General features: G+C 34.2%; 1 protein-coding gene across 1 annotated transcript in view; it reads right to left on the bottom strand.

The window, feature by feature from the left end:
• The window catches only part of CCDC141 (coiled-coil domain containing 141), a 177912-nt gene that overhangs the window by 83127 nt on the left and 71501 nt on the right, over positions 1-23284 (bottom strand). The window contains exon 9 of the mRNA XM_011356729.2: positions 17560-17676. Coding sequence (XP_011355031.1) covers positions 17560-17676 — 117 coding nt within the window. The remainder of the gene's footprint in view (positions 1-17559; positions 17677-23284) is intronic.

The following is a 23284-nucleotide window of genomic DNA, read 5'->3' as shown; positions in this document are numbered from 1 at the left end:
CAGACTCATATTTGGGGAGTTTGCTGTTTCCATTTTTAATCAGAATTAGTAGAAGTCTAGCTAGCCAAATTATTTTCATCGAGTACAATCTGTCTGCAGTCAGACTGTGCCACGGGCTGACTATATGATCTCAGTTTATATCAGTGTTCTCAGTCGGTAACTCAACATATAAATCAACTGTGGGAAAATTATTAGGTTTTGATGTTTACTTATTGTAAAGATTTCCCTAAATGAAATAGATTAAGTTGAGAAGGTGGAGGGAGATCCATATATATTTACCCACAATGAACATCAGATACAGACTAGGATAACGGCTCCTAAATCTGCCTATCAGTATCTCCTGGAAAATTTTTTAAAACACATATTCGCATATCCACTCCACATCCACCAAATTATAATTATTATTGGTTGGGTGGAAGAATATGTATTTTTAAAAGTCTAAAGCATATTATTTGAAATTAAGAATAAATAATAATACTTATGATCAGTCAAATTTTAGAAACACGGGACTAGAATATTCTAAAATATTTAATGAATAGATAACAACAGACCCAGAAAAGTTTCTGTGTAGTCATACCAATAAATGGGGAAGAGGGGCGATTATACAATATTAATTTTAACTTTAAATTTTTCAACTATTTTGACTGTAAAAATTATATTATTGTATTAATGACTCCAGAATCTATAATTTAATTTCAGTTTTACAAATTACTTCATTAATTTAAGAAGTATTGTGTTCAAAAAAATACCCATAAATAGGATTACTGGTTTCTTCTTTGTCTCTTGTTACAGTCTTTGTTTTAAAGTCTATTTTGTCTGGTATAAATATTGCTACTCTAGCTTTTTTGTTTTTTGGGTTTTTTTTCCATGAAAAATGTTTTTCCTTCTATGTATGTCTTTTGGTCTAAAGTGAGTCTCTTGTAGACAGCATATTTAAGGGTCTTGTTTTCTTACAATGGCAAATAAACAAAATCTTTATCTTTATATTCTTAAATGATTAATACACCAATCTGTCATGAGTTTAAAAAACACTGGTGCAATGTTGGATATTATTAGTCTTGATTCATAAAGAAATCAAAGCATTTCTTTCTACTTTGTACTTTCTTTACATTATTGTATCAGACAAAGGAACCGCTGATTTAAAAAGGAAGCAGAGAGGTTGTTTTGTTTTGTTTTGTTTTCAGCTGGAAGAAGATATAAAACTGATCAGGTTTTGCTTTCCCCAAAATATATGGTTATCTTTAATTTTTCTTCCAAACTTTTTATAACCATATTTATAATTCTTACATATATCTTTATTATAGAAAAAAAAACTTTACTTATAATGATGTGGAAAAGATTACTTGTCTACTATCAAAATCCAGTCAAGGCTAGAACTCTTCAACTCATCTCCCTTTTTATAGGTGCTGGTTTTTAGCTAATCACTATGTATATACACAGTGCTCTTATTCCATACTCAATAATTTGGCAGTTTATGACTCTTCTACACTGAATGTGATACAATCTAAAAAGCATCATTTAGCACTTCTAAAGAACACCTAAGCAATACAAAAGAGACCACTGTAAGCTCAAATAAAAAACAAAACAAGTGCCCCATTCTGAATGGGGCATCTAGGAAGCCCTCTTATAGGATTTTAATTATGGGCAGGAGTTTCAACTGGTGAGTATAGTGTGGGACTGGGGAGAAGGCGAGGGTGGGGAGATCCAAGCAGAAGAGACAGCCCGAGCCAGAGCATCTAGATAAGGAGAGAGATGTTGAGACTGATTCTGAATCTTAAGAGAGCTGGAACTATCTAATTTGAAAAATTAATAAAAGTTTATTATCAGAAGTGATATCTGAGCTGACCCTAAAACAAATGGGTAGGAGTCACCTAGGCAAAAGAGGAGTAGAGTTGGGGTGGAGACTGAATGGTCAGTCCACGGGCTAATGTTTAAAAGAAAGCTGGTCAGGACCCGAAAACAATGGCCAGGACTGAAGACAGATTTGTGAATAACATTCTTTAGAGAGAGTTTTTGAAGACGAAACACCATTCACTAAAGGGGAGTGTGGTGAACTAGAATAGAATAGAACTAAAGACAAAATGGAGAGATAAGCCTGCACTTGTGCAATGGCTGGAGAATAAAATGCCCACATAAGAGAAAGAGAACTATATAGGGAAATAAATTATTACACAAACCAAACCAGAAGAGTCTTACTAAAAAACATACATGACAATCAGATGCAATGCATTATCCTCAATTTGGGACAACTTGAAGACATTTGAAAATGAACTATATAACAGGAAATATTATTGTGTCAATGTTAGATTTACTAGGTATATTAATTGTTTATAGTAATGGAAGAAAACACCCTTATTATGAAGATATGTGTTGACATTCTTACGGTGAAATACAAGATGTTTACAACTTATTTTTAAATGATTCAGGAAAAAGTACATATATGTAAATACACAGAGAGCTAGAAAGGAAATGTGAAAAAATTTTAACGATTGGTGAAGTAGATATGGGCAATCAATGTACTATTCTTTCAAATTTGCTGTGGAGTTTTAAAATAAAAATTTAAGGAAAAATATTTAATAAAGTTAATAATAAATAATAATAAAAAGTTAAGGAAAAAAATCTTATTAAACAAAGAAAATAAAAAACTCAATCTTTGAAAACAATCTAAAAAGTCAATAAGTTTAAATAAATATATTCATACAATGGAATATTCAGCAGCAATAACAAAAGAATGAGAAAACTGCCTATATACTAATATGGAAAGATAACCAAGTAAAAGAAACAAGATGCAGAACAGTGAGCTTAGTAGGCCACCAATGAGGTAAAAAAAGGACAAAATAAGAATAAATAGTTGTACTTGTTCATATAACACAAATACACTAGGCAGGTAATAAGAAACTAAAAACAGTGATGACATTTGGCGTGATGGAGTGGGGATCAGGTAGGTGGCAATAGAGACAAAAAAGAAATTTTTTTTTTAATTACAGGCCTTATACATTTTTAATTTTTTTAAACCATGAAAAAGTAAATATAATATATTGACAAAGAAATGTAATTCACCAAATAAACAAAATAAAAAAGAAAAACCATATGATAATCTCAATAGATGCAGAAAAAGGATTAATAAAATTCAACGTTCATTCATAATTTTTTTAAAAATCAAAAATGTGACAAAAAATAGATGTGAAAAACAAAACAAAACAAAAAACTAGAGAAGCATCATACTTAACGATAAAGCATTTGAAGCATTCTGTTAAAGTCAAGAACAAGACAAAGATGGCCACTATTGCTGCTACTAGTCTTCATTTTACTGAAGGTCTAATTTGACTAAACAAATAAATGTATTAGAAATAGAAAAGATGAAATATTATTGCCATTATTTGTAGATGTATGATTTTCTACATATAAAACCCAAGAAAATCTAGAAGAATAATTTAAATCAATAAAGAGTTCACCAAAGTTGCAGGATAAGAAAAATCTATAACATTCCTACATAACAACAATATCAATTATATTTTCTAACAAATATCCCGTTTGTAAGACTAACAAAAACTTTTCAGTAGTCATTTGTTCATTTAATCAACAAGTATTTATTGGGGAGCCCTATTCTATGCCAAGCATTCTTTTAAACTAGTATCTAGACCAGTGAATATATTAGTGGGGTGAAGGGGAGCTCAGTGTTAATGATAGTGGTGGTGCACCATGTATTTTATTCTGTTTTGCAGTAGTAGACATGATAAATCAATAAATTATCTAGTTTGCTAGAAGGTGATAAAGCTGTAGAATAAAGACAAGCAGAGCAGGTTAGAAGACATGAGGGTCCCATGCAGTGGGGGAGTTATGTGCAGTGTTAAATGTGGTAGGCTGGGTAGGTCTCTTTTAGTAGGGAGATTTAAGTAAAGATGGGGAGGGGGTGAGCCAAGTGAGTCTCTGGAGAAAGAGCTTTCCAGGAAGAGGGTACAGCTGGAGTGAAGGCCCTCAGGTGGGAGTTTTCCTGTGGGTTTGGAAGGGGCCAGGAGCCCAGCTCTGTGGAGCTGAGTGCTGGCAGAAGGAAGCAGCAGGAGCAGCAGTGAGGTGTGTGAAGATGCATGATCTTCTCGGGACAGTGCCATGAGGCTTCTGTGGGGATGACTCTGTGTTCCTTCCAAGGAGACTGGCAATAAGGGCAGCCTGGGACCCCAAATGGGCACGGGAGCAGCAGAGGTGCTGAAACTGCAGTGTCCGAACAGGAGGAGACAAAGATTGTTTCAGAGGGAATCAGAGTGAACTAATGACCAGAGTGGCTTCCCCAGTGCTCTGTTGCTGTATGGGCCAAGCAACACTCGCAAAACACTGGAGGAAGGGGACTGAAATAACAGTGGAGATTGAATGTCTCTCCAGTTAGAGGACAGAATCTCAGAATCAGGCTTATTTTGATTAAAAAGAAAAATATTTAAAAAACAAACAAGCAATATTTCATGTAAATATTATAGTTTGGAGGCTCAGATTTACTACACAATATAATTGTACTAGTTTCTGTCAGAGATTCTGAGAACCCATACTAAAGTGGTGGTCCTAGAGAAGATGAGAAGGAGATAAAGAGGTAAGAATGAACTAAAACTGAGAGGTGATCAAAGTGAGGGTGAGAAACAATGAAGACTCTACTGGGACCTTGAAATATCTCTAACCTGAGGCTGAAGGACTGCAGTGTCTTTAGCCAAGAAAGAAAACAGGGGAAGGTTTGAAGGGAAAAGTAATGATTTTAGTTGAGTTAAAAGTGCTCGTAAAAAATCTGTGTGTAAATCTTCAATAGAAATTTCTAAAAAGACTAGAATTGAGAAAAGATATATGGTTGGAAATTTTTTAAAAAGTCTAGAAATTATCAAAATAAAACTAATATTGTCATTATGGGATTAGATAACTCCATTTGAAGAATGTATGAAATGAGAAAAGAGACAATGATCAAGCATTATACACAGACAGAAAATGGAGGAAGAGATGCCATTGAGAGAGATGTAGGAGGCATCCCAAAGATGAGAGAACTGGAGAAAGTGGTGTCTCAGAGCCCAAATGCACAGAGGGCTTCAAGTCATCAGTTACTTCAGACAGAGCAGCTTCTTATAATGCAGTAAAGGACTTGGGGGTGGAGAAGCAGAGAGAAGCCAAGGAGGCAAAAAAAATGAAGTAGTTTCCTAGGGCTGTTTTAACAAAATATCACAAACTGGATAGCCTGCACAACATAAATTTACTCTCTCATGGTCCGGAGGTTAGAAGTTTGAAATCAAAGTGTCGACAGGGTTGGCTCCTTCTGAGGGCTATGAGAGAAGGACCCACTCCAGGCCTCTCTCCTGGCTTTGCAGATGGCCACCTTCTCCCTGTGTCTCTTTGCATTATCTTCCCTTTATGTATGTCTGCCTCTGTTCAAATTTCCACTTTTTAAAAGTCATATTTAATTAGGGTCCACTCTAATGACCTCATATTAACTAATTACACCTGAGATTAACCCTATTTCCAAATAAGATCATGTTCTGAGAGGTTAGGACTTCAACATATGAATGTTGGAGGACACAATTCGATCCATTACAATAGTCAAGAAAAGGATGGAATAGTGCCTTAAGGATTGAGCAGCAATGTTTTTGTTTTTGATTTTGCAAAAGACTAAACTATAATTGAAGGAAAAAGAGAGAATGACTAAAAAGTGAGATATGAAGAATGAAAAGCGACAAAATAAAGAGATGGGAAGGGTGGAATTTAGAAAAGTGAATAAAGGCTTAAATTTGTAAAAAAAAAAAAAAAGAAAAGAAAAAAAGAAAGGGGGGGAATTGAAAGTAAATGGGAGAAGAATGAAAAAAGGCAGAGAAAAGAAAAAGTCAAGCCATTTCACTTTGTATGAGTAAGTGCCTCTGAGAGTAAGGCCTGGTTGAGAATTTCTAAAAAAGCATGAACATTTTGGACTGGTTGTTATGGGGAATGGAACAGAGAATTAACAGATGATAGAGAAAGAAATTTGTAAGGCTTACTGATAATAGATCGATTACTTTTTAAGTAGATATAATCAGAAAAATTATTCTAATGGTTTCATCTTCTTCAGAAGTAGAAAGAAACAGAAAATGAGTGACTGAGTTTACTCACAAAGAGCTTTGAACAGAAAAAGATGAAAGGAGAGGCAGGTGTGATGAGAGCAATGTGGGGTGATGCCACAGACCAAGAGTGGCCACAAGAGTGGGAAGCTAAAGTGAAGGCATTTGGAGTCAAAAACATCAAGGAACTCTAAGGCCACAGCATAGAATGTCAGCAAATGGATACAGAAGTAGCACGGGAAGGTCATAGGGATTTAGGGGGTGGCTATGTAAAGCCATAAGAAAATGCCTTCTCACGTGCCCACTTCAAGTAGATTCAATTTCACTAGGACTATTATGATAGCAATATTACCTTGAGTTGTAATAATAGAAGCTATAAAAAGTCATGCTTTGTGGGAATTTTCATTTCAGGGCTGACAAGTGACAGGAAGAGGAGGAAGAGAAGGAAGAGGAGGAGGAGAAGAAGGAGATTGTGTGTGAAGAATTTTTGTAAAAATCATGACTAAAAAAACAAAGAGAGAAACTTTTTCTAAGCATTAAAACTTAATGAGCTGGTGAAGATTCTGTATGCAAAGTGACAGCAGGTAGTTTTAAACCTAGTGATCATAAAGTATAACATTCTTTATTTGTTTTCTTAACTCATCACCTTCTTAGACAGGCATAAATTTTTCTGAAGGACTTTTTAAATCAAATTTCCCTTGGAAGTGAAAGCATATGGTTTTCTAAGCTTTAAATTAACCTACAAGTTAGGGTTACCAATGGAAAATGCCACTATTTTGTAACTTTTCCCCAACGCTTGCAGGAGAATTCAATACTATTTGTACATATTTTGCCTGTTAGTAATGGAATTGTTTCTAATTTATGTTCTGTGAAAAATTACATCTGTTTTTAATTGGGAAGTTCATTAAAAAATCAGACAAGTAAAACAAATGATTCACTAAAATGAAGACAGGAATCGAAATGAACTAATGTAGGTGTCTTTACTGTTTGGAGACTCACTTAATTTCTGCCTTGAGATATTTTAGATTCAGACCCCACTTTATTTTTTTAATTAAATGAAGCATTGTCAAAGAAACAAACTGTGCTTCCTTTTATAGGTTTTCCTTATAATCATCAGAGATGGTGTGATCTGATTTACTGTAGTAATATGTTTTGGAGTGGACATTTTTAACATACCTTTAGTGAAGAAATTTGGGGGTGTAATAGAAGTTCAAGTAGCAGAATAGTTGGCTTCTTTATACAGGCTAATATGTGCTGCAATAAGAAAATAGTTCAACAATGCTTGTGAAGCACTTAGAAAATATTTAGGTAACTCAAAAATTATTATAAGAACTCTGGATACTGCTATGCACTCCCTGAAATGCCCAAAAGATCTATAAGTAGCTCCTTTTGTACTAAGTAGTTTATGTAACTATTTGTGAAGAAATATTTCTATTCTTAAAAAGGAAAAATCAGAAAAATTAAATATTTGTTTTTTGATCTTCAATTACCTGAGTAATGGGTCTAGGAATAAATGCAAACAATTAAAAGAAATCAAGTACTAAACTCAGACAATCGTGTCCACACCTTAAGAGATTCAAAGCTTTATTTAGACTTAAATCTTCCAAGTTCTTATAATGACCCAATATATCAACTCCATCATTTAACTTTCTTTTGTCTTCTGCAGTTCTTTCCTTCATAACCTTTGTTACCCAAACGACAGTCCCAAAGCCAACAGCACCAACGTTACATTGAAGTTTGTTAAAATGCAGACACTCAGGCCCTACCTCAGACCTGATGATTCAGTATCTGCGTTTTAAGATCCCCAAGTAATTCATGAATGCGCTATAGGTTAAAAAGCTCTTGTCTAGAATTCACTGAAAAAATAACTTTTCACAATTAGACAGATGATCCAGAGACGAATAAATATGGACAGGGAAATTTTCAGATATGATCTTATATAAAGAAAATGCTAAAGAACTCAAAAACAGAAAAAAAATATTTGAGCCAATAACAATTTAGCAGAGTTGCAGGGTGCAAGGTCAATAAACAAAAATCAGTTGTGTTTCTATAGATTAGCAATCTGAAAAGGAAATTAAGGAAACAATTTCATTTACAATAACATCAAAAAGAATAAAATACTTAGGAATACATTTAACCAAAGAGATGTAAAACCCATACACTGAAAATTATAAACATTATTGAAAAAATTAAAGAAGACCTAAATAAATGGAAAGATATCTTGTGATCATGAACCAAAAAATTTAATATTGTTAAGATGACGATACTCCCCAAAGTCATTTACAGACACAGTTCAATCCCTATCAGAATCTCAATGCCCTTTTTTTGAAGAAATGGAGAAGTTTATTATCCTAATATGTCAAATTGCAAGGGAACCCGAGTAGCCAAACAAACTTGGAAAAGAACAAAGTTAGAGAAAGCACACTTTCAGATTTCAAAATTTACTACAAAAAGTACAGTAATCAAAACAATGTAGTAGAGGCATAAGGATAGATATATAGATAAATGGAATAGAAGCGAGAATCCAGAAATAAATCTTGTGTATGTTGTCAATTACTCTCTATAAGGATGCCAAGACCATTCAATGGGGAAAGAAAAGTCTCTTCAACAAATTGTGCAGGAACAATTGGCTATCCATATGTGAAAGATTGAAGTTAGACCTATACCTCATTAATGAAGCAAAAACCTAAATATAAGAAAGAGCTAAAGCATAAGCAACAAAATTAAAAACTGGTAAATTGGTCTTCATCAAAATTAAAAACTTTTGTTCATCAAAAGATACTATAGGCAAACAGCTTTAATAGACATTTTTTCAAAGAAGATATTCAAATGGCCAACTAGCACATGAAAAAATCTTTGACATTATTAGTTATTAGTTATTTGGGAAATGCAAATAAAAAAACACAGTGATATAGCGCACACACACTAAGATGGCTATAAATAAGTTTTTGTCAAGGATGTGAATAAATTGGAATGCTTGTACCTTGCTGGTGAAAGCATAAAATGGTGTAACTGCTATAGAGAATAGTATAGTAATTCCTTAATGAATTAAACATAGAAATATCATATGACCCAGCAATTCCATTCCTAGGTATATACTCAAAAAAATTAAAAACATGTTCAAACAAAAATTTCAATGTGAATGTTCAAAGCAGCAATATTCACAATAGCCCAAAGGTGGAAACGACCCAGATGTCCATTAACTGATGACTGGATAAACAAAATGTGGTATATTCATACAATGGAATATATTTTCAGCCATAAAAAGGAATGATGTACTGACACATGCTACAACACAGATGAACCTTGAAAACATGCTAAGTGAAAGAAGCCATATTGGCATTTTTGGAATAGGTAAATCCACAGAGACAAAAAGCAGATTAGTGGTTGTCAGGGGCTGAAGCTAGTAATAGATTGAGAGAGAAACGGATTGACTGTTTAATGGGTATGGTCTTTTTTAGGTCATGAAAATGTTCTGGAACTAGATAATGGTGGTAATTATACAACATTGTACATATACTAAAAAGTCACTAATGGTAAACTTTATGTTATATTTGTTTTACCTCCATCTAAAAGAAAAATTCTGTATTATGTTGTGCAAGGCACAGTGTTAAGTAATGTGATATGAGAACATAATTAATCCATAACATAAGTTATTAATAACTATATGAATTAGATACAATTATTATCCTCTTTCACAAAGGAGAGAATCCAGGTTCAAATACAATAAATTTGCCCAAGGGTACATCAGAAGAAAGCAGAGATGCAGAGATTTAACTCCAGGCCCTGGGAGTGAACCATTCACTCCACTGCCATATCCTGAGATACTATGAATTGCTGCCTCAAATAACATCTAATATATTTACAGGGTTTAATAACATGCATCATTTTTTAAATATTTAAAATATGCATTTGAATAGAGAAATGCTTATGATGTAATGCTGATTGGAAAAATCACACTACAAAACAACAAATGTACAATTTTATATTTAAATACACACATATAATGTATATATACACATATATTTTAAAATACTCAATATTATATGCTTTATATTCCCTTCCCATTACCATACATACCCATGCACCATGAGTCATTTTAATTTTCTTTCGTTTTATGTATTTTTTAATTTTTCCAAAATTGAGATGTATTATATAATCAGAAAAATAAAATGATAAACATTTTTAAAGAGCTACTTTCTTGTAGTGGTTCTGATGATAATTATGCATTTAAATTATTCAATAAACTTGTAAGATAGTCTGCTCTACTTTTCTATCTCACAGTTATAAATATTTTGTAACTTTAAACGATTTATTCCTCAGAATAAAGATTCCGTGGGACCTAATGTTGGTATTTTTTAAGATCTCCAAATGATGTTATCTGAAGGAATTTGAGGCCAAGATCATAAATCCAATTTATAAAATCACTCAGCAACAACTGGAAAATATTTTCATTGACTTGGAAAATCGGATTAGATGATGAATCATAGAAGATGGTTTTAATCTTGAATCTGAGGAATGTGAATTCTACTATATTAAAACACTGAAGATGACATTTCTATACACTATTTTCAACTTGCTTCTGTCCTAGAACTTCAAAGATTATTATTACTCGAACTATGTGTATAAAGTCTTTATATATTCATCTATAAAATTAAGAACATGAACATACATGAAATGTATGGGAAAAACCTCTAAGTCAGTGGCTCTTAAACTGTAGTGTCAATTTAAACTTTCTGGGTTAAAATTCAGATTCTGACTCAACAGGTTTGGTGGGTAGAGTCTGAGATTCTGCATTCTTAAGACTCCCAGATGCTTCTGCTACTGACTTCTAGGAGCCCACTCTGAATAACAAGGCTATAAATTGCCTTTAAACCATTAAAAGGGGGATTAATTACCACCATCTCAAAAGACATCATGCTCCACCTAAAGTCACTCTCATTCAAACTGCTAGTTTTCTAAGTGATTTTCATGCCTTTAATTTCACTCCCTCCTATTCTTATCATTCACACTGCTTCCAAGGTAACCTTCTAAAATGCAAATCCGTTTAAAGTACTACTACATTTGGATGATACCTTATTGCCTATCACATCTCAAATCCAAATGCTTACAGGGGCCAGGCACATTTGTGAATAAGTAGAGCAGAGGTAGGAGGGGAGGTAGTTGATAAAGAATGATGGGAACTGTGGCAACTGGAGTGCACACACCTTTTCTAAAGGAAATCACTATCACTGAGCTCTAGCCAAGGGCTGCTATGTCTATACGGAAAAGTGAGCCTGATATTGACAGATGTTCCAGTATTTTTAGAAGGAGCAGGAAATCTGAATTTTTTTTTTTTTATAAAAATGTTAACAGTTTAAGATTGGCAGTGAATTAAAAAAAAAAAAAAATCCTGATGCCCCAAACTACACAGAATCTCTGAACATGAGATGAGATCCAGATTCCAGTATTTTTACAAAGCCCCCAGATGATTCTAGTGTGCACCAGCTAAAAAGGGCCTGAACTTAACCAAGGGCTGAAGATAAGGAAGTGAAGGGATTAAGAGCACACCATGATGGTATAAAAAATTAATTTAAACTGAAAACATCTGAACAATCAGTTATCACAGAAAGAAATATTACCTAAACTTAAGCAGCATCTCCTGAAAATACAGCTGCTATTTACCCACTTCTCAGGCAGTTTCCTGACTGAAAGAAGACTGACTCTTTGTACCAAGAAGTGAAAAGTCAGCATTCATAAACCCTCCCACTGGGAAACTTCTAGCCAGGAAAGAGATAGAGTGCCCATTCCATTAGCAGTAAAACATCTGAGAGAACCTTCCATATTCTCCCATCGAGGCCCCAAAACTCCCTGTTTCATTAAGCTGATATATATAAACCTGTACTTTGGGCTATTCCACAAGTTTTCCATTACTGAGAGCTCCCATGTGTATGTGTGAAAATAAAGCTTGTCTTTATTCCTGTTAATGTTTACTGTCAGTTAATTTGCAGGCCCCCAATCACTGGACTCAAATTAGAAGAGGAAAAGTATCTCTCCCAAAAGAAGTAAAAGTTGGTTCTTGAAGGCACTTTTATGAACATTATTTCTGATGTGTGGAAGAAGGAATGATTATGCCTCCTCAAATGAGATAATATGAAACTGTTTGTTTACATATTACTTTAATACATTCTACAATCGACTCTGAGCTCCAAAGGTTAAATTCATGCCTTGGGGCATCAAACTGATACAGATAAAATCTAAGAGTATTTAAGGTTCTTAACCAAAGGGTGGTTTATAATCATTTATGTCTGCTATTTCTTTATCTGTTACATATGTAAAAGGAAATCAATTTTTCATATTTAGTAAAGAAAGTATAATTTAGTACAATGACTCAGAGTCAAAGGTTATGTTAAAAATCCTTTAGTTCAATTATTTCAACACATTCTGAATAAGGTATTACATTTATTGAGACACAAAAATTACCATATTTCTTATTTGAATGCATTTCAGTAAAAAATGATATAAGCATTTTCAAAGTTTATTTAGAAAGAATTTACAGAATAGACGAACAAGCAACACAAAACCATTCCTGCTATTTGATTAAGCTGTAGGAAGCAGAAACACCTACTTTCCCTGCATTACCAGATTATTTATAAGAGTTTCACTAATGAATCCCCAGTTTGAGCCCTTATTTCTATGTCAAATCTCATTTGAAAGGAACATTCCCCCTTATTCTCCTCATACCAAGACCCAAATAGAAGTCCAAAATGTAATATGCTACTTCCTGTTTAAGGGCATATAAAAATAAAACCCTTCTTTAACAGCAAGAAATGAGATTTTTGAAAAACCACAGATGAAAACTCTTTAAATGTTTACATCATGGATGGGAAAGGAAACAGTATTTTTTAGAGTCACTATTAGAATGTTTTCACAAATATTTTCTAATTGAGTTTTCAATGAGGAAACTCTAATTGAGGAACAACGGCTGGTTCCTTCGTACAGGTGAGGGTCAAATGTACCCAAGACTGCATAGTGAGTAATGTAGCTGGAATTTCAAACTGTTTTTTTTTTTTTTTTTTCCCATATAGATGCAACTTATTGCAATAGACAGGAGATAAGCCAGGAAAGAACTTTTTGGGTGTGATGCTTTCTCTCCCCACTTGCATCATCATTATCTGTCAATGGATCTTTTCAGGATAAAAGGTAGTAGCCCAGTCCAGTATAAGCCAGAGGGGAGGGAGAAACAACTTCAGGATAATCCTGGCATTTTACCAGTAGAGAGCTAATATATGAGAAGTAAGCAACCTGCCCTGTATCTTAGTAGGCCCTCTCAAACTCTCCACCATGTGAGCTTGATCAAATATAACCCAGGAAAATGGGTCTTGGAACAAAGCCAGAGTTCAGAATCTAATCTGTGGGAGGTTCTCCAATGGGTCCCTTACTGTGTATGTGTCTGAAGCAAACCAGGAATGGTTGAGCCATAATTGTAACAATAGGTGCTCTCTGCACTCAGGGGCACCCTGTCCTCTCACCAATTCATACAGAAAGGGACAAGTTAGAGCACTGGCTTTCATATCTTCCAAGACTTACCAGTCAAAACTGCTGGAATACCAATGGAATATTAACTCACAGAGAAAAATAACATCTGATGAGCATAAACGACACACTAAAATAATCTAAATCAGAGGAAGTAACATTAATGTACTAGACAGACACAAAGTTTAATATAGAAATAAAGTATACCTTAAGATATAAAGAAGGATATTAGAAAGATGGAGGAAAAAACAGTTATAAAAAAGAATCAATGTGAGGGATTGGGCATGAAACATGTAATAGTCAAAGTAAAGAACTCGACAGGAGGGCTGAATAGAAGTTCAAAAGAAGAATCAGTGAACCAAAAGATCAGGTATTAGGAAGAGATAAAGAAATTGAAGGCAGTTAAAATTATGAAGTATAGAAGTAGAATATCAATGTCTACATAGTAGAACCTTCCAAAGTTATACTGCTTCTAGGTATTACCATATGAACACAAGGAACTATATAAACTAGATGCAAGTAGTGTTGTAGGAAGAAACACAATGAGATCTATGTCTTAATACCATTTTTGCAAATTGAAAACATGTAACTCTGTATACATTTTAGGAATGGAAATATGTCTAAAGACATATATAAAACCCATTAGAGTGAGTGCCTGTGAGGATGGGAATGTGAGGGAGAAAGAGAATGAAAAGAGAAATAATAAAAACCAAGATTTATAATGAATTAAAGAGGTTGTGTTACTTTACTCTGAGGGCCACATTTTGTTGTTGTTGTTGTTGTTTTTTTTAAATAAGTAAACAAAGATAATGAATGGATAGATAGATAAAAGGTGGCTAAGTGATCGAAAGCCACCAGAGAATCACAGAAATAAACTAAAAGAACGTTTTTTTTCTTCTCAGTTAAAAGGGCTTAATAAACAGATATGAATCAAACATCCTTTTTATACCAGGCACTGTTCGAGGTTCTGGGAATACTAAGATGAGTGAGATACTGTCTCCACTTTTAAGAAATGTTGCCATGTCCCCAGTCTTGTCCCATTCCTTTTGGCCAGCTCTAAAAAGATGTTTTTTACACTCATGTTGCTTTAAATATAACAAGCACAACTGATATTATAATCTAAATCACGTCTTCTTTACAGAATCTGAAACTTAAAGGAAGTTTTGAGGTCACCTAGGCCCATCTTCCACAGCCTCAGGAATCTCTTATATTTCCCAAGCTGTGGAAGTTTCCTTCCCTATAATGATCATGCATTGTTAGCATTTCTTTCTTATGGAGTGGCTGTGGATTAAGTGTTACTTCTGAAGCAATTCCCATCAGTCTCTCTTCTCTGGGTTAAATACTGCTAGGACCTTTAACCAACTGCTCATATCCTATCTGTCTGCTCAAACCTCATTCTTCTGAGAAGCCATCCTGGATCACCCCAGAAGAGAGTGCCACACCATTCTCTATATTTACACTGATGGGGTCTCTCTCAACCCAAATGATCCAGGGACCCCTGCTGCCTTAAATAACCAGTTATCTTGCCATAGAGTATTCAGTGTCCTGAATTGATGGCAAATATCTTAAAACCTTTTTATCAACAAGTTGTGTTTGAATATCCATCTCTATTTGGTTGACCCAACCTAAATAGTTATTCAATATTTTGGTAACCTTTAAAGAAAGTATTGTGACTAGGGTTCCATAGACAAATCCATAGTTTGAATGGAAAGTCTTACACCATAAAGACTGCTTCAAGGAACTCCCAGCAAAGCAAACAATATCCTTTTCTCAAGGATGACATAGAGAAATAGTTTACTCTGCCTTAGCTGCCAAAACCAGTTCAGCTCATAAATGACTTATTTGAGTACCCTTAATACGCAGATTCTTCATGAGATCTGCAACTGGTTCCTGAGTGGCTCAGGGCCCTGAAAGGAAGCAGTTGACTTGTCTGGAACATAATGGTGTTTATCAGGAATTTATACTCCTTTTTAATATTTGCTTGTATATACATATTATTTAGCTTCTATAGATAATCAAAATGTATAATATTACAATATGAATTCATCCATATAATAAAGGATTTTATAGCTAAAGGATATTATGTTAAACAGAAAAATATTTCTGATAAAGTTATAAATGAAAAAAGCATAACTCTAATGCTATTTTTTTCTAGGGTTATGTATGGAAAGTGAACGGGAGTGCACAAAAATATTAATATTGATCATCTTAAAAATGGTTATCATTGTGTTTAAGGATTCATTTTTATTTTCCTTTTATTTTTCTTATAGTTCAGTTTTTTATAATGTACTTTATATAATAAATATATATTATTAAAAATTTATTTCTTAAACCCCTTATGCCTGCAGCATAGGAATAATGATAGAAAGAATATCTTTGCTTTTTCTTATGCACATTGGAGCTACAAATGCAAACTGTAAACTATGATATAAACTATGACCTACTAGAACAAAGGTTATGTTAACAAATATTCTTCTCCAAACTGTCCTCGAGGCTGTGAGAAACCATAAGTCTACAGTTACAGTGACTATAACCTCAACATATGCCTAAAATATGTAAATATACCATTTTTGTTTGCTTTAAAGGCAGCAACCATCCTATACAATTTGGATTATCTCTTGTGCTTAGCATTTAGGGATTTGGTAGAATTTTCACTGATAAAATTTCAGTTTGGCGTACACAGAATAAATTGTGTAATTTCAATGAAAAAAATTCCTAAACAAAAAAACCAAATGCTGAAAATTTTAAAGAACTTAAAATATCATCAGTCACAACAGTCTGTGTAACTGCATCTTTATCAGGTAAGCAAATATTCAAAGTAAACACTTTGAATACCTATGTGTACTGCAATGTTCAAAGACAAGCAAAAAACAAACAAAAGTATTGTGATCCCTATGAAGAGATTTCAGTCTAGATAAATGCAATCTACTGCCTCCCCTACCCCATCCTCCCGAACGTGTGTTATTTATTTGATTTGTCTTCCGTATTCCCAATCATTGTCTAGTAGTGTTGGCCCATTGTTTTCCAGAGCTTGATGACTTAGCTATACATAAAACTATCGGCTGCCCAAGATATTAATAGTAAAAGGTTCTCAAAGCCTTGATATTGATTAAAGTATTCATTGTTTCCGCTCAATCTACTACAAATGGACTTTTGTCTTCTGACAAACCAAAATGAGGCATCTCTAAAGAACTTTGGAAAGTAATTATAAACTTCACATGCATAAATGAGTCAATTTCCAAGTAAAAAGACAAATGGAGAGGGAAGTATTGCTGCACGGATGCTCTGTTCCTCTTGCTTTCAGTACCTCATCGTTCCATTTTGCACAGTCACACAACTACAAGTGGTTGCCTGGCTGGTAGCCATTATGTTTTGCAAAACTTAGGAATGTGAAGCAAGTTAAGGAACTAGGGAAATGTAAATGGAAGCAGTCAACTATAAATGGAAACAGTAAACTATACCTAAATCATAAAAGTGATAGCATAATGAGACCTCAGTGTAGAAAAACATTTTTTTAGAAAGTTAGCAGGGTATAGTGCTTAAGAACTTGGGCCTTGGAGTTAGGTAAAACCTGTAATCAAATTCCAACTCTGCCACTGACAAGATATATTACAGTGGTAAACTTACCTTGCATCTCCAAGTTTCTGTTTTTAGTTTGTTTGTTTTGATCCATAAAAAGAGGAAAATAATACCTACTCCTAAGGTGTTTTGTGATAACTTAGATAATGCATCTCTTACTACAGTGTTTGATACACAGTAACTACTCAAAAAAATAGCTATTATTTTTGTAGAAGCTGTTGTTTTGTTCCTTATTATTCTAGAAGCACAGTCAGCAGGCATTGGTATTAGCTAATGCTATCAGATTTTTTCTATGTAAATAGTGGGTTATTCAAAGAGAGTCTTTAGTAAGCCTCTAAATTACATTTAGAAGCATATTCAAGGACAGTCCATGCATTTTTCAATTATTGTTTAATGTATCTTTTACCTTTGCTTTTATTTTCAGTTCCTCATGCTTACGAATTAGTTCCTCATTGTCTGAAAGTGATGAACCCAGACTTTGCTCTCGTAAATCTCTTATGGTTTTCTGAAACCAACAAGTAACCTAAATAAAAAGCAACAAAGAGAGATCAAATTTCAAATGATTAGAATAAATGAGTAATAGTTCAGAAATATTTTCTTAACTTTTAAAACTTAAACTACTTCAATTTCTCTTTATATAACCTCATCTCATTTATTTAAAAATTATGATTTTTAAAAATTTTTTTTCATTCAACTTCTACATGCTTAAGAGAAAGAACAAAATAATCCCTGAAAAGCATGAAAGCAATATATCAGTTCAGATTACATGGCATGAAGAAAATAATTCAAAATCTCCCAACAAAGAAGAACCAAAATAGATTCCCATGCAGTCTGTAAATCATGCATGGGTTTAGAATACAAATCTTCTTTCCTGTATAAGAATATGAATCTGAGTATAGTTATAGAGACTCACATGAAGATATTAAAGAGCATCTGTAGAATTATATTTCTACTATAAAAAGACAATGCAAAAATATTGTTTGCTGCAATTGCAAAAATCAATATTCATAAAATAAATGAAGACGTTATTAAAATTCTGTTGACATGGTAAATGGCTAAAGGCATGACTCACATTCATTTAGACTTGATTTATAATACATGCCTTACATAGTGTTAAAACAAATAGCAAAGGACTCAAAAGAAACAGCATATTTTAAAATTATAACATAAGTTGACATGGGGTCCCTGGATGCAGATTCCTTATCCAAATTAAGGAAAGAGACTTGGAGTTTTACTCTTAAATCCTATACAATATTATCTTCATGATCACATCATATCTACTGATTCCTAAGAGCTCACTACATGCTAGACAGTTTGCTAGTTGCTTTTTGGACATCATCTCAATTTCTCTCAACAACTCTACAGCAATATGATATCATCATTGTAGAGATGAGGAGAGATTAAATAGCTTATCCAGGCACATATAGAAGGGGCAGAACAAGGATTTGCCCCCAAACCTACATTAGTTCAAAGTTCATGATCTTTGCACTGTGTCATGCTGCCATCCTTAGGTAACCTAAAATGTTACAGCCTTGGGCATCAGTGGGAATCACTTCAAACCTGAAAAATTAACCCGGCAGCCCATCCAAAATGGTGGGCATTGCCCAAACACTATATACTATGTCTTTCTCCTGCCTAAGTTGTCTTGCTTACAACAGTCTCAAGATTTCTTTGAACTCCTATAACTTAGAGAAATGTTTGAAGCAGGTGGTCAAGGAGAAAGCTAGGTTGGTCCTGAAGCTCCACACAATAATCGTACACTCCCCTCCCCCAACACCACACACACACACACTACACAGAATTTGAATGAAGGGTTACCTGGAATAAAACATTCCGTTACCATTATAGGGCTGATATCACAAAGCTGGTTTTGAGACCAATGCTTAGAATTTTCTAGCATGGACCAGGTAGTAATCTGGTGTAAGAGGTCTTTCCAGCTTTCTGCTAATTGGCAATCTTCATTAATCGTCATTTTAGGCTGCCATTGTGCAAAGAAAAGAATAACGATGACCCTGTCACAGTTTTTATGTGAAGTACGCCTCCTTATCTTCAGAATATTTGGCAGTCTGTTAGCCAGTCTCCATATCTAAAGAATCCTGTTCATGTATTTACAATTACTTAAAGATAGTATGGTTTTCTGGTATTAGAATTATTTGATATGCATAATGTGCATGTTAGAACACAAGGAGAGTATTTTATCAAAAGCTATAAAATTTTTTCATTTATTTAATTTTATAAAAATAATTTCTCACAAAAGGTACAGTAAGCCCATATAAAAACACCACCAGAGGAATGATTTAAAGGTTTCATCAAAGAAAAACGGATCATAAATATAACTAACTTTAAGAGAGCACTGGGAGTACTGGGAGAAGGTTTTATTTACTCTTAGCTAAAGCGAGAAGAACTCAGAAATCTCAAGAATGTTTTAATAGGGAAAGCTAGTATAGAATCCAAGTGAACAAAAAATGGGTTCAAACAGGTGTTCACTAATCTCTAAAAACAGGTGAGAAGCCTGAACTCTCAGATAAAACTATTTAGTTTCCTGAGTCAAAGACTTGTCATCTAGCACATGCCAGTGGTGATGAAAGCGGGGAAAGAATGACTTGTTTTGATTTTTAAAAAGTATCTACTGACCTCATCCCTAGATTTGGCAAATACTATTTCAACCTCCAAAGGATACTATTTCTGCATGGTAGTACAATTCCCTATGAGAGAATGCAGTTAAAGATCTATGGTGGCATTCCATTTATACTGATCACATACCTGCCTGTTAAGCAAGTTGCCTTTCTAGATCTATACATTTTTACTATCAAATGCACTGTGGAAAGAAACATAAAAACAAGTTGGCATAAAACTCAAAAGTAGTTTGTCATGGGAGTGTTACATCTCATCATGAGATATTCACACACATGAGCAGCTTCTTAGATCAGATTTACTGTGTGTGCTGAGGGATGGATGCACACAGAATAGACTCTGAGTTCTTCTGATGTAAAAGCAAGACACCCTAAATAACTGAGAACATGTCAGCCATAATACTCTGCCACCTAGTAAATCAGTCATTGCGTCCCATGTGTAGCTACTGCAGACAGCTGCATTCCAAGAGAACTTTTTATAAGAATTTAATTTATATCAGCTGCTTTCCAAAAGCCTGAGCGATAAGTACAGTAAATGACACATCAGGACATTCTATAGAACATGGTCCCTGCAAAAGGATGAAAACATGAGCCAAGGATTGAGGGTGGGCTATAGAAAGTAAAGAAGAACAAAAAGCATATAGAGTATGTGCTGGAAATGAGTCTGAGCAATGATAGTTTCAGAGGAAAATGAGAATATTTTTCCTTTCCTCCCAGTTCCAACCTTCAGCTTGACCTAAGCATTGTGTTCATGGTCATTCCACTGGTTCGACATGATATTCTATGTGCTCAGAGGAGATAGAACTAAAGTAGAGAAAGAATGAGGCTGATTTTTTTTATGGAGGGGAGGAAGAATAGCTGTCATAGGGTGAATGAAGACAGAGAGAAAGAGAAGGAAAATCAGCAAAGATGCAAAGAAGCAATCAAGGCTATTCAATGAAAACCAAGACCTGTCTTAGACATTATAAAGAATGATGCCAGGAAAACTCAGTATAGACCTGCACTGTCCTATCTGATAGCCACTAACATATGACGACTGAGTACTTAGAATGTGACAAATCCAAATTGAGATGTACTCTAAGTATAAAATACACAGCAGATTTCATGGACTTAATATTAAAAAACAATGAAAATATCTCATTAAGAATGTTTGTATTGATTAAATGTTGAAATACTATTTTAGATATGTTGTATTAAACAAAATATATTATTGCTTTTCACTTTTTATGAAGCTTTTTATTTTTTTAATGTTTCTTTTTCACTTTTATTAATGTGGCTACTAGAACATTTAAAATCACATATGTGGCTTGCATTATATTTTTATTGGATGTTTCTGCAATTCAAGGATATCCTTATTTGTATTTCTAAAGACTGAGTTTTAATTAAAGGCAGTATAAAATAGTGAAGTCGAAAGAATGGTGGGATGAAGTATTGGTTGGTAAGCATCTGTGGACCACTGGGTGTGGGGTGCTAAAGTAGAACTAATGACTCTTTCGAAGAAGTTTATTGGCTAAATGAAGGAGAAATCAGATAACTTTAAGAAAAGCAGAGGTAACAAAGAGGCTTCTCTTCACCTTTTTCTTTTCTTTATTTGGTTAATTGAGACAAACATTTTTTGCAGGCCCAAGGAACTGAAGATGCACGAAGGAGGGTTGATGCAGAAATGTATCGGAGTGGGAAGGTTGGAAGAGAGCACTACTGGCTTTGGGTAAGGAAAGACTAGTTTTTGCTTGATGAATAACCCATCCCCACTTAGACCCCCTGCTGGGAGGTAAGAACAAAGAAAGTAAAATGAACAAACGGCCTTCGGCCTTCGTAGAGAGGTGTCAGGTACTACTCTAGGTAGGTTACAAGTCACCTCATCCAATATTTGCACACCCCCTATGATGGAGAGATTTACTTTTCAATAGATGAAAAAACTGAGACCCAAACAAGTTAAGCAACTTGCCTAAGGTCACACAACCAGTCAGAGAAAAGTCTCACCATTGGAGGCAGAAATGCCATCGTCGGAATTCATGTGGAACAAAAGGTTCCAGAAAAGAGAAATGAATGGTTCTTATTAGGCTATGTTTATCTGAGGAACGGTCCTCAGATAAAACCTAAAATGCAACATTATAGTTACAGAATCTAGTTGTAAAGTGGAAATAGGCCTAGTGTACAACCATGGGAGGTACAATGGACGTATTACGTTAGAGAGGGGAACAGATGTGTGGGTTAAGCCCGTCAGAAAGTGTGCCTCAAAGGGAGAGGCCTGCTGCGGGGAGAGACGACAGCAAGCACAAACTGAGAATTCTAGTTTCCAAATGATTCATGCCGAAGACAGAACTAAAACATAGGGAACATATGAAATACACAGAAAATGCTTTCTGACAATCAAGGATAAACAACTCAGGTGGCAAGAAGGTGAACTGCTGCTGCAGCCCAAAGTGATACAACAGATGGCGATAAACTATCATGTCTTTTTTCTGCAATTTGTTTTACAATTTGAGATCAGATCTTTTTTAATCCTCAAAACTATATTGGAGGAGGTGAACTATCAATAAGCAATTCAAGCCACCTTAACAGAAATACTTAAGGGAAGATGAAAATCTCTTCAAATTAGTTTCATTTTCTTTTTCATGTGTAGAACAGTTCTTGCCAAATAACCAGCTACTACTAGAGACTAAAAAAAAAAAAACCAAAAAGACAAAAACAAAAAAAAAACCCACACAAAAACCTCGATAAGGAAGAAAAACATGAATTATTGATCTTCTTTAAACCAAGACTTTTTGATAGTCTCTCTTCCAGTTACCAAAAGTGCACACATGTACAGAGATGTTTTCAATGATAATTGATGGCCACAGGTGACAGTTCTTATGTCTACTTTGGTTTTGAAGGCATGTTAGTATTACAACAACCATTTTTGCTCTCATGAGATTTTTTTTCTTTTTCTTTTTACTGTAGAGAAAGCAGTAGTCATTATTTTGCATTAGGCACGGCAGTCAAATGTACTCTGTATTTTATGAGGCAATAACCAGACTTCAAATATTCATTTTCTCTATTAGATGTTAATGGATATTAGGAGAAGAGGCACTAATGCTAAGTCACTGATATTTATACCTAAGGACTTGGAGTAGGGGAGGAAAAAAAAGAATTACTACCAAGATGTGGATTGGTTGTCTTTTTTTGTTTTTGTTGTTTGTTTGTTTGTTTGTTTGTTTTTACATATATTTTGGGAGTGATCTAATTAGTGGCTTATTATTTGTACTCCATCTCAGAGATACCAGGAGGACAATGTTGAAAATTTTCTTTCATAGAAATTGGAAGCCCTCCATGAATTATTGAAGTCAACTGGTAGATATTAATATTCCTCAACAAATTATCAAATCCCAGTATTCTCTGTTATGGGTAATAGGAAAGCTAATATATATTGTTTGTCATGAGGCAAAATTTGTTACTTTATAAACAGCTTCACAGAGAATCTATCTCCCTGTCAGAAATCATAATTTTATGTGTTTA

This window comes from Pteropus vampyrus, unplaced genomic scaffold, assembly GCF_000151845.1.
Source record: "Pteropus vampyrus isolate Shadow unplaced genomic scaffold, Pvam_2.0 Scaffold2, whole genome shotgun sequence".
Lineage (NCBI taxonomy): Eukaryota > Metazoa > Chordata > Mammalia > Chiroptera > Pteropodidae > Pteropus > Pteropus vampyrus.
The sequence above is the reverse complement of the archived record's forward strand: the minus strand, read 5'-3'. Positions and strand labels throughout refer to the sequence as shown.